General features: G+C 32.9%; 1 protein-coding gene across 1 annotated transcript; it reads right to left on the bottom strand.

The window, feature by feature from the left end:
* Nucleotides 1–341: 341 nt before the first annotated feature.
* Nucleotides 342–13,208, bottom strand: LOC100375752 (protein disulfide-isomerase-like). Its single transcript, XM_002731602.4, has 10 exons — nucleotides 12,967–13,208; nucleotides 8,608–8,805; nucleotides 6,668–6,936; nucleotides 6,321–6,425; nucleotides 4,651–4,776; nucleotides 3,471–3,671; nucleotides 3,195–3,315; nucleotides 2,777–2,955; nucleotides 1,420–1,509; nucleotides 342–925 (listed from the first exon to the last, which is right to left on the bottom strand). Exons 1-10 carry the CDS (start codon nucleotides 13,115–13,117, stop codon nucleotides 863–865), a joined length of 1,503 nt encoding a protein of 500 aa, XP_002731648.1. The 5' UTR covers nucleotides 13,118–13,208; the 3' UTR covers nucleotides 342–862.

Genomic DNA, 13,208 nt, shown 5'->3' with positions numbered 1-13,208 from the left:
AACTTGAAAATGCATCTCGATAATATAATCGGATTTTAAAATTCAAAATTATATGAAAAACCTAGAAACAAACTTGTCACAACGATAGAGGTGGTGTAAGGGAATATTTTATTATTTCAAATATATTATAGTGGATTTCAGGTTTACAACTGATCAAATTCAATAAAATTAAAATATATCATTGCTTAAAAAAAAAGGGGGAAAATACGACAGTCAACATTTTCTATTCTTATACATAATCATAAAATAAATGAACCCTTTCTACAACATCACATCAAGGGGGAAAAAAAAAATCACTGGAAGCACAGTACATGCAGGATAAACCACACTTTCAATAAAAATATATTGATTCTTTCATTTATAAGTTCAATGATGGTATATTTATGACCTGTGACCCGAACTTTATTCTGAAGACATGTACCCCCCCCCCCAGATTAACTGATCCAGATGGAAGAGGCTACTGCACAAGATGAAAAGCAACATCAAGGAAGTCATATTAAATCTATTTCATTATATATATATATATATATATACGAAATGTACGCAAGTTACCAAATTATACACGATGACAAAATTATGCACGACATAAAATAGAATAAATTGATTTTAAAAAAAAAAATATTTAAATTTGTTATCTATTGACTGGCAGATAGGAAGATGAAAACTAAGCAAACATAAACAGTATGGCAACAGGTCCTTGTTCCTTACAAACCCAATAAGAACCCTTTTTTTTTTTAAATACATAATTTTTTTAAATTATAATTCAAAAGCTTTCTTCTACAGAATTTTCTACAAAAAAAAAGCAGACGCTTAAAAGCTAAAAAATGCCTGTAGATGCAGAATGTCTTAAGCTGAAATGATTTTACAATTCATCTTTCTTTTGTTCTTCTTGCTCTTCCTCCTCTTCCTCATCCAGATCTTCATCCTTTTAAAAAATAAATAGAAATTCAGTTAAGAATGATTGTGATGTACATGAATAAATGAGGCGAGCTTTGACCTACAATTTCAGCAAATTTTATAAAAACAAATGGGAGAGTTAGGGGGCTTTGAAGAAATTCAAGGTAAATCAGTGGTAGAATAAGTTGTTCCTTTTAAGATTTTAGGAACCAGACTGATATCCAAGTCATTTTTTTAATAATGCAGCCTTTAATAATTTCTTCAGTCATAATGCACAATTTTACATTACAAAACAACTCCAAACATACATTACAACTGAAGGGGGAAAAAAAGAAAGAAAATTTGCCCGTTCTTTAACAAATAATTTTTGGGGGACGAGTTGAATCTGGTAATCCTATGGTATCTACCATTTGTGTTGTGACATCACAAGGAGGGTCAACAGAATACAGCCAATGAGCAGCAGCCAAATCATTCTGTTAAAATAAGAACATTGAACATAACCATGGTAACTATTCTACTTACTTCATCTGATGGGCCGGCGCCATGTTTGCCACCACTTTCTAAGAATTTAGTAAATCCTTCCAAAGTACGCTCACCATTGTAATCTATGATCTGTAAGAAAAAAGTTATGAAATGAAGTTATGAAATGAAGTTATGAAATGAAGTTAAAACTTCAAGATCATTGCATTCAGTGAGGAGGGACCAACTGCTTAATTTAACAAGAGAAGTTTGCAAAATTTGAAAGTTGGGAAAATTAATACTAGAACATTTTATTTAAGATCTTTAGGATGGCAAGCGACATAGTTTTTGCTCCTTACAAAGCATCCTAAAATTCTCAAATATTAAATAAATTTGTATTTTTGTATGAACCTGGCACTGTGGACATGTGAATGTTAAACTCACTAATACAACATGATTTTTCTCTTTGGTTTAATATTTTATTTTATACAAGTACTGACAAATTTTGGCCCTATTGGATAAAATAAATGACTGAAAAATATTGTATTTAGTCATTTACACAAAATAATCCATGCACAAGAAAGGTAATTTTAACAGCCCAAACTGATTTCAGGACACATTTCAGGAGTGCACAGAATATTGCAAATATTGGCATCAATCATCTGAAACAAGCCCACATTAATCACTTTGTTCAAAAACATTATATGGTAATTAGAATTTTGCCTAGAATATTTTAATATGAAGTTTAAAAACTCTGTGCAAATAAATGCTTCAACTTGTAATTTATCAAAGAAATGTACAAGTATTTGGGGAGTGACAATAACTTTTAAACTTGTTGAAAATGGTTGAATATAGAAAACATTATCAAAGGTTATCAAAAGATAAGGATATGCAACTGTGGTGACATATGAACTGAAGATCCTCAGATTGTATTTCGTTTGTGTCTGTTTACAGTTTTTTTTTTAAAGTGTCTAAATATCAGAACGCACTCAATTTATTTACTGCATTAATTAAGTACAACATTTGCACAGTTTTGAGCATTTCTTAGTTAATTTTAAAATCAGCTACAGTCCTTGTCAAAAATTTTGGGAAAATTATGCAGGATCGACGGTAGTTTGGAAAATGCGATAAAAGTTTGTTTTGGTATTTAACAGATTTAGATAAAACGTGTCTGATAACCTTTCCAATTTTACAATTTAATGTTTCCATGGCTACCAACATGATTTCAATGGCATTTTCTTTGCAGGTTATCATGAGCAATACACATATTTTGGTTTAAATTTTATCATTGAATTTCAAAAAAAAAAAATACAAAAAATGTAAGCAAGAAAAAGTTGCCTGCCAAATTATTCATAACAGTACACCAAAGAAGAAAAACAAGCCAGGAATTACTAATATGTTATAACAAATATAAACTTACATCGCTACTGTCTTTTGGGAAAAATTTAAGGGTTGGGAAGCTTTGCACTTTAACAACTTCAATTTCATTTGCAGTAGCATCCATTTTAGCAATGACGATATCTTCCCTGTCTTTGAAATTTTCTGCTAATTCATCATAAATTGGGGCTAGCTGTTTGCAGTGTCCACACCAAGGAGCATCTGCAATGAAGACAACAATGTAATGAGTGGTGAATTACAAACAAATGAATATATAAAGTAGATGTCGAAAATAAAACATTGAACACCTTATAGAGTAGAAATAATAATGCAATAAGAGTTTGTAATTACAAACAAATGAATACATATAGTAGAGCATAAATGTTGAAAAAAAAAAAAAGGTTTGTAACCTATTATGCATGAATTCAATAAGAATAGATATCAACAATTTGGTTACTTACAAAATTCAACAAGTACATCCTTCGTCTTGTCTAGTGCCACTTCTTCAAAGTTCTTTCCAACAAGGACTTTGACAGCCTCCTTATCCCAGTCTTCGGGAACATCCGCTGACATGAGGTGAGGCTGTAAATCAAGAACTCAAGAATTAGTACTATTCCTTATCATGTGCATAATAAATGTCCACTGGGCGCCACAGCTGGGCAGGACAATGTTTTAAAGAAGAGCATTCTATTGGATTATGAATATTCAAATTATTACAGGAAAACAAATTCACACACCTTCAGTTTGCCGTCGAGCACAGCATTAACAAAGGTCTTCATTGTTTCAGCTTTGATTTCATCACTTTCAGGTTTGAATTTAGCCATATCAGCTTCCAGATTGATGAGTCGCACAGCTGGGGTGTCTTCCTTCTTCAGTCCAAAGAATTCCAAAATACGACCATTATCTTCACTGCCGGCATCAATCATGACAAAAAGAACCTTTTTAAAAAAGAAAGATCGGGAATGGTCAATTATAAAAGATCAACAAAAACGCTACAACTTGTATTGCCAAGGTCCTTAAGCATCCATGTTTTGATGCAACCAAGATCCACATAAAATCATGTTTATATGATTAACTGCCATCCAACACATGTTACAGGTACATGTCGACGCAATCTGTCTAAAAATTTGACAAGTCAAATACATTCACACGTTTCCGTAACAATTATAAGGCTAATTAATAGACACAAGAGAATACATTAACCATGACATTTGCCTTTGTACCTTGCACTGCACACATGTAATATCTGTTGAAATTAGGTTCAGCAAAACTGAAATAATGGCCACAGTCAATCATTTTGTGGGTAGAATGACAGGACAAAACTAATTTTCATTTAAGGTTTGGTCAAAATACTGAATATATGAAAGAAATACAAGTCTTTACCTGAAACATTTAAAGTCTATTATCACAACAAACCCGTACCAGGTACATTCACAACAAAGTTGGAATAAGCAATAACAAGCCCCACCCCACCCCACCCCACCGAGTTTAGTTGAGTTGAGTTGAGTTGAGTTTTTGCTGGTAGCAAAATAGCTGCTAGTCAGTCATTTGATTAAATGGTAATAAACATTGCTGTGATGTATATGCCAGTCATCAAAGTCTGTTAGTGTTTTTAGTTTGAATGTAATCAGTCATAGCATTTCTGAGAAATGGCTCTGGACACGTGCATGAACAGACCAACTAATAGTTCCAGATTTCTGAATGTCCGAAACAGGGAAAAAATAACTAAATAGTTACAGTTTTAGTAAAAGGAAGTTCATAAGGGTGAACTTCAGCACAGCACACAACACAACACAACAGCACAGCACACAACACAACACCACACCACACCACACATGCGAGCAGTGACAACTAAGCAACAGTATGACAACCATCATAAACAACACAAGACAAGTATACTTGGGAGATATTATTTACCTTTCCTTTGAAGTCTTTGGCTGCTTCTGTGAAACCATCGTAAATAGACTGGAAGTTCTCTACTTCTTTGTCCAGGAACATCAGGTTGTGTTTTTTGATATCGCCACCGAAGATTTTCTGTGCAGTCTGCATTAAAAAAGCATCAAATGTTTATTATGCCTATCACTATCACAAGTAGCCTTATTTGCATAAATCAGCGCATCATGTTGTATTCTTATTGTTAATTTGCAAAAATGTTTCATGTCGCAAACATTTACCCATTCATTATTTCAGGATTGTTGTTTTTATATTTATTTAATTAAAGCGTCTTTAGATATCCAATATTAATTAATATTCACATAATGCTGTGTTCAAGGTTTGTGAGTCATTATCTGCAATAATGAACAGTGTATGCGTGCATAGACCTTGAGCATCGTCTTTTAAGGTTCATGATGCGTGGAACCCAATGCATGCAATTTTATTTCACAATGCACAACAAATTTTTGATTCACTGTCTCCAACCAACTTGGCTAAATCATGATTTTTAAGGAGCAGGTGTTTAGCTGAATGATGGTTTTATTTAATGCATGCCAGGTTTGACAGCATGTTGATGTTGCCCATTTTTAGGGAAATTAAAAAATTGTTCTACTAATTCAATTGCATCATTGAAACAACCATTTTCACAAAAATTTAACACAAATGTTCACACAAAAAATATATTTTTTTTAATTGACATTTTATTACATTAGTGACTATCATAAAACATTGTCTGATGTTTCACAACAATCACATTTAGGTCATTTTGGAGAGGCTAATGGAAATTCATCAAAATATTTAATTGTACAAAAGTAGGGAGTGTACAGGGTATGGGCTTTCTTATTATCTAAAGTGATTTGTCTGAATAAAATAAACCACAACAAAATTGTTATTTTCGGCATCAGTACTCACCCGTGTTGACGGTATGATATGATGTGTTTTGTACAGCTACAATAACATCGCAGTCATTGTGGAATTTGAGACAAAATTCTAGCAAGTAGCAAAATACGAGAATATAGCATGTTCTTGGAAAATTCGCTATAAAAAGAATCGATAAAGTAAAAAGGTACGTAGAGTAACATCATAAAATTTGAAATGTGTTTTAAACTTTCTCGGTCAAAAAATAATCAGGTAGGTACCTTTTATTAGTTTAGTTTAGTTTAGTTAACATCGTACCAAGCTGGGTACCTAGATACCAAGAATGCACTATTCATGAAAATCTTTTGGGTTTGCATGCAATCTTGTTTTTGTACATGCATGTCTTTGGTTTGTATTTTTCTTTTAATTGGGTCATCAAAACTAGTGAACTAGTGTAGTTTTATAAAGTATGTATGAAATTAGCATTTGATACATCTACAACTAATTTTACTGTCTAGTCTTTGAGTTATTCACGGTTGCAAAGAAACTTAACTTTAACGCTCATTTCATTTCTACTTTAGCAAATAAATGGTTGGGAGACTTAGCCTTGTTAGGGCCTCTGGAGAACATTGCAAGCTATTCACAAATCAACTTGTAGATTATTAGATCACACTCAGTTAGCGGATGTACTGACAGACCACCTAAATGAGAATACTGGACACAATGCTAAACATGCAGAAAAATGACAAATGACAACAGCGAAAGAAGACTATGAAAAAAGAAACAAAACTTCATACCTGTTCACTGAATTCAATGACAAGTGGTAAACTGTTGGCAGCCACAAATGTTGCAAGAGCATCAGCAGTGAGGTCTCCATCATAGTCGTTACGACCTTCATCAAACTACAAAACGAGAAAAGTAAAAACAAATAAGTAACAGTATGCATATCAGTTTCCTCATAAACATAGCTTTGAAGTCTGGAATAGAATACAAGATATAAAAGTTGTTTAGCGAATTAGTGTATGTTTGCAAAATTTAATTTGCTAACTTAATCAAGTTACGAAGCATGAATTCTCAATTCCTTAGCATGCATTCTGTTTTTATGGCAGATGTTTCATAAAAACAAAATTGAGATAATAACTACCTTTTTCAGTAAGACAATAGCACCATCCTTAACTTCGTATTTCTTGAAGACATCATCACTTGATGTAATACCAAATGAGATATCATCATTGGCAGAAGCAACTTCCAAGAATATTTTAGCATTGTCACTGTCAGCACTTTTAAAGAAACCAATTACGCAGACCTCCTTCTCGGCAAGCTTCTCAGCATCCTCAACACTTTCTAAAGTTTTAGCTGGTGGACCAGTCTTCTTGTTCAACCAGTTCACAATGCCATCAGCTTCTCTACCACCTGTATTGATGAAGAAGAAATGTAAGGAAACCTAACTTTGCACAATGTAGACAAAGTACAGATAGTTCGGTTCAACATCTGCATATTTCCCATCAACACCCAGATAAATTATTAATCAAGGTTTTGATAAATTTTGACTGCTACCAAATGCATGTGCACTATATGCCTCTATTATGCCATGCTAGATCAAAACACTGTATTTCACAACTGTAGTTGTCATTTATAGATACAATATTGTAGAACTAGTGTTTTAGAGAAAGTCTGGTTTTAGATATACATGGTAGGTACAGTGCTAGTGATTTTTTTAGCCAAGTTTCAGTATGGTTTAGTGTTTGAAATATTTCACAAATCTTATTTACCATTACTATGATATTCATAGTAAACTGCCAAAAATTTATATTTTTTTATCTCATAACAGTGAAATATGTAGGATTATTGAAGCTATCCGAGGCGTGTGCTTATCAGAGACATTTATGATCGCCTTTGTTCATTACGAGTCAGAATGAGGGTTTAAATATGAATCATCGTAGAATCGTGTATATCAAACCAAAAGTCATTAAGGTTGTAAAAACTCAGATTAATGTGGACAAAGACAAAGGTACAAGCATTGTAAAATACAATAATGATGGAGATATGATTCACATTAACAAATCTATTTTGATTCAAATAGAAAACAAAATTTGACTATTATACAATATAGGCACAGCATTTCTCACTGATATTTTAACTCTTTGACTTGTATCAGTTCATAAATTTAAGAAAACAAGAAATGTTTTTCAAAAGAAGAAACCTGATACCAAATGCAGCACTGATGACATTTAAAACTGGAAAATAATTGTTAAAACCGTTACAGCACTGCTCACTTGAAATCCCCACAGCATGCCAGTAAAGGTTGTGTATTGTATTCTTCTCAATATGTAATCCAAGCCGAGACAAAAATAATTATTTCCACCCACAAGTAAATCTGGTTATTTGATTTCAAATTATTGCAAGTTTACCACAAAATGATATAATAATAAAAAAAATTCTTAAAATTATGAGAAACAATAAAATTGCTAACAGATTTCATTATCAATCTGCCAAGCAAATTGATATAATTAGACTTGTCATTAACCTATACAGCGCATGTAAATAAAATTTGTATTTCCACAAGCATATTTTCATTAAATCACATTCAAAAATTTGTTTTTCTATTTTGCAAGAATTTATAAATTGTTATACATGTTCGATGATGTGTTTGAACAAGAAACTCCCTGGAACTGTCAAAATTCAGTTTGAGTGGCAGTTTTTGTTTCTTTGAATGTTTTAATTTGTTATCATTTTTCTGTGCATTTATGGAACTAACCAAAATTGGGAGTAACACATTATGGGACACGAGTGAACATGCCATGTTATGATGAGTTGCTTCAAAGCATGTCATTCTGTGGCTCCAATACAAGTCAGACATGTGGAAACAGCTTTGGTGAAACTGAACAATAACACAAATTATTTTAAATTAAATTTAATACATGGAACATGAAAGCTTGCCATTCAAATGCAATACAAATTGAAACTAACAAATCTAAGTTCAGTAACATAGGGTTTAATAATCCCAAAACACCACAGTTTCCCATCATTTTTTGAGCAGCAATGCCTTTGCCCACCCCAGCAGTTATAACCTTTTAAGCTTACCTTGGTAATCACTCTCTTTGCCCTTCTTGAAGAATTTCAATGTTGGATAACCTCTAACTCCAAATTTCTGAGCCAAGTCGCTCTCAATTGTGGCATCAACTTTACCGAGTTTGATGTCTGAGCCATCATCTTTCAGTTGTTTAGCAGCTTTTGAGTATTCTGGAGCCAAAGCCTTGCAGTGTCCACACCATGGTGCATCTGAAACAAATTACAAGTAATGGTCAGGTTGGCACAGGCAAGAGTATGAATAACTACTACAACATTTCTACTAACAGTAGCCACCATATGCATTTCTATCACTCAAAGATATTTACTTCAAATGAAAAAAAATTATTTCAACTTAAGTAAAATTAAATTCATGGATAAACTTCAATCAGATAATTTGCAGAGCAATTTTTGATAGGAACGATATTCAAGCTTCAAAGTTCGAAATGATGTAATCTAGCAACAACCTTTAAAAAAAATAGTTTTAAATATTAAAATTACCATTGAAAAATAAGTATTATAGATTAAGCTTATGGCTTATTATTATGGTGATCCCATTAAAAAAAAAATTAATAATTTCTTTTTTTAAACTGAATTTCAATTTAATGCATATACAAGACAGATGAATAAAGAGAACAAAAATATCTTCATAGCTATCGAGTAGAGTACAAAATCCCATTCATGTTCCATTTAATCACGTGTACTTTATTTGGTGATTAAACAATGGTAACAGGTGCTCTTAGTTCAAACATACCAGTTGTGTCAATTTCCCAATGCTGGTAATACCTGCACATAGCATTGAAAACATCATTCACACGACCTGTTATTAGAAATGCTACACTTGGTTTCATTTTAATCACTCACAAAATAATCACTCTCCCTATAATTGCATATGATAAGTATTTTTTTCAACACAATTCCAAATTTTTTTTTTTCAGCATATCTAATATGATCAATGATATGTTCAATTCATCCAAAATCAGGGAAAAAAATTTATATAATAAGTAAATGTGCAAAATAGTTTGAGGGATGGGGGTTTATAAAAGATAATGTTTACAATTTTAAAGCAAATCACTTGCAAGCATTTTGAATTTGCCCGCGGGAATCATACAAAAACAACTATTTTGTTCAATTAAGCCAGTAAAACTCTGGCATGGTTAACAATGTATACCACATGGCGAGATTTACTTTTAGATGAAATGGAATACACAAACATTGGTGCACTACACTCGAAAGCAGCTTTTCGTCAGCCTTTATTTTTTTCTCTGAATAGCATGGTATAAGCTGATTGTGTCCTGCATACCTAACCATATGCTAGCATTTCTTTTATAATTAAATTAAAATTAATGAAGTGTCTTCTTTCAACCTCAATGAGTGAAACTAAAGTCAATTTGCATTTATCTACTAGTTCCACTTTTATTATTAAATAAATGCTTTTGTTGAATGTACAAGCGGTCTATTGTTCATATCAAAGGATGGATTCACTATATGAACATTGATGCACATATTGGATCTGGGGGCAACCATATTGCAGGACTGTATATACAAATAATGCCCTGAAAAAGGACTGGTGCAAAAAATATTTTACACACTCGCAAACAGATTTAACTGAATATAAAAAAGAATTTGAACTATGTTTTTATTCATCCATACTTAACACATCATTAGCTGAAAGCCTCCATGTTTGGCCAGAATTAACGGGGAAAGAACGGCTTCAGCGAGCATCACGTTAACAAGAAGTAACATACGAAATCTTATTTCTTGTATCTATCGCATCAAAAAGCAAAGGATTTTCAATTCAACAAACAGAATACCGTCAGAAGGTAATAATGCCACACGCCAGTGTATTCCACCACCACAAACGGTAAGTAATGAATAACAGCTTGAATAATTTGCAATAAATTTTTATGAGCAGCTAGCATACCATATGTTGTCATAGTGACATTTTTATAATGCCCATATAGAAGACATGTTTGTCCAAATATTTTTTAATTTCTGGTAGGTTTCAATAGATTGTCGTGACAATTATAGGCTCTGATGGTTCACACAATGAATTGTACACAGATTGTTGCAGAGATGACAGAATGATAGATTATACAACGAGAAAGGATTTTCTGTTGTAAAAGGCAGCATGTGTGAAATCATTCACACAATAGAGTAGACCACCATTTTGAAAACTATTAGCTATATTTATCAATGACAGTCACAAGTCTGACTTCAATGGTTTTATGCAAGATAACTTTAAATTCAAATTTATGTACCAATATTATAACTAAGGAACAATATATTCCTATTACAGTTTCATATTTAATTCATTAATCTTGCAAATAAAAATGACAAAATCGACTCAGTTACTATTAATTATTTTGCAAGTCTAAGAATAATTTTATACTTGGTGTAATAGCCTGTTGATTAAATAACCGACTTTAGAATCGATGCACTCAACCAGAGAAAATATTAAATATTAAAATCTGAAATTTCAATTTAAAGTAGCATTCCCATTTTGTATTATGTGCACAACACTTTCCACTGATTATTGCAACAAATCTTGAAATGTTAGAATGACTAAATCAAACATTTTTCATTGTTGTAAATACTCAAGGCCACTTTTACACTATACAATTCTTCTAAATTCTACATCAGGTTTCTGTCAAATAACATTTCTCATTAAATGCACAAACACAAAAGCCTCTATGATAACTTGCTACGATTCAATGAAAGGTTTTCAACATATCATACAAAGTGGAAATGCAACGATTGAACAGTAAAATAAATGGATAGGTTTAAATTATACTCAAAAAGGATTTTTATCGACAACAAGAAGAAACCATGTGCGCGAGACAAAATTAATATTATAGAAAACCACACATGTCAGCACCATACTGTTTCAGTTGTACAATGGCATAATTAGAATATTCTATTGTTAAGTTGATAAAACCTCACTGGAACCCTGCCCAGGTTTAACTACGCTAACATTAATCAAAACTTGTACATTTTCAATATATTAGTTACCGGTACTTGCAATACAATGGCACTTCTACAAAATTGTTTAAAATGCACATTGCCACCAGTAACAACATTTTAACTAATAATTATAATTCAGGAATTTTACAGGAGTTGCATACTAATTTTTTATCATTCAATACAGCAATTTATTTAGTATGTAGTGGCTATAGTTTTGAAGGAGACATACTAATACTGTAAAATCTGTATTAGAAGCCGCAGCTTCTATTAAAAAGGTACAAAGCAACAGAGGAGATGCGGCTTCAATTAGAGCATCTACACACGAGAAATGATGAATTTTTGGTTTTCAATTGTACAAAAAGATTGGGTGCGATTTCTAATACAAATTTTACGGTAATCAGGGACCTAGGGCTGGCTCAAGAGTTATTGGTTACACAAATACAGCAAAGATGTTGGATAACCAGATGTTACCAGTAATCTTGTAGTGTACACTTTAGGTTATGCGCCATTAATTAATAATATTAATTACATGCCAAAAACTGAAGACTCGTACAATGTACAATTGTGATATCACCTGCCACATATTATTCAAACTAACAAGGAATGTTGTGTAACAGGTTGCGAGGAACCATCGCTAACATCAACATGAGGCTACACCGCTGCTGCCAAGATATATATGCTGCCGTTTTTACAAACAGCCTTCTCACCAAAATACAAAACCAATCTGCATTTATAAAAGGCTAAATTTCAAATATTCAACCAGTGTGTACTCGAAGCTAGCACAATTCTATCGTATTTTCAAGAATTCATCGATAATGACATGGTTCCTGCTACCAGTTAAAATAATTGTTAAGTAGCTGTAAAAAAAAATAATCTGGCTAATATGCTTTACATTATTACTCTTATATGACTGACCCGGCTAGATGAACCTGGTGATCTATTTTGCTTGCGAATGTAAACAGTTGTATTTACACTGGCAATCCCGAAACATATGGCAGTTATGGTAGCAAAAGAACAGCCAAATATTTAACAAAGGCAGGACGAGCACTAGACACTAACGTACTACAAAGCATATATAGTGTAAGGAACCGGATTACTCAGTCTAGTTAGTCAAAATACGACTATGTTGGATCATGCACTAAAACAAGAAACTGTACACAAGAGAAATGATAAATTCTTACACTACACCCAAATGTCTGTGTGCACTAATCTCAGCTAGTGTACCGACTCGACTGATTCACCAAATGCACATAGTCAGGCATAGGCTGAAGATGGGAAAAGACTTAATAATTTTCGATTTTACAACGAATCGTCGGAAACACTGATACCTTGCTAGTGTCAACACAAGTTGATATTTTAGAACAAAAAACAGCTGTAACTACACGATCTGACCTCTGGTTTAAAACTTACAGAATTCAACAAGGACGTAGTCGTTTCCGTCGATCACTTCTTGGAAATTGTCTGTAGTAAGGATAAGGACATCTCCTTCTTCGGCGACGTCTGCTGCATCATAAACAACGGCAACGCAGGCCACGACAAGGAAAGCGAGTAGGTACTTCATTTTTGGTAATATTCGTTCGGTTTCTGACCACTTCCCGGTTTAGCTGTGCAACTTCTCAGGGCAAACGTGGCAAAGAGGTCGAACAGTAGCG

This window comes from Saccoglossus kowalevskii, chromosome 8 (genome assembly GCF_978046115.1).
Source record: "Saccoglossus kowalevskii chromosome 8, keSacKowa6.1, whole genome shotgun sequence".
Taxonomy (NCBI): Eukaryota; Metazoa; Hemichordata; class Enteropneusta; family Harrimaniidae; genus Saccoglossus; species Saccoglossus kowalevskii.
This window is presented reverse-complemented; position numbering and strand designations above follow the sequence as displayed.

Coding starts and splice junctions, on each gene's coding strand:
- LOC100375752 (XM_002731602.4), bottom strand. CDS start 13,117: ATGAAGTACCTACTCGCTTTCCTTGTCGTGGCCTGCGTTGCCGTTGTT. Junction 6,426..6,667: donor CTATTGTCTTACTGAAAAAG/GTAGTTATTATC, acceptor CTCGTTTTGTAG/TTTGATGAAGGTCGTAACGA. Junction 2,956..3,194: donor GGATGTACTTGTTGAATTTT/GTAAGTAACCAA, acceptor TCTTCATTGCAG/ATGCTCCTTGGTGTGGACAC.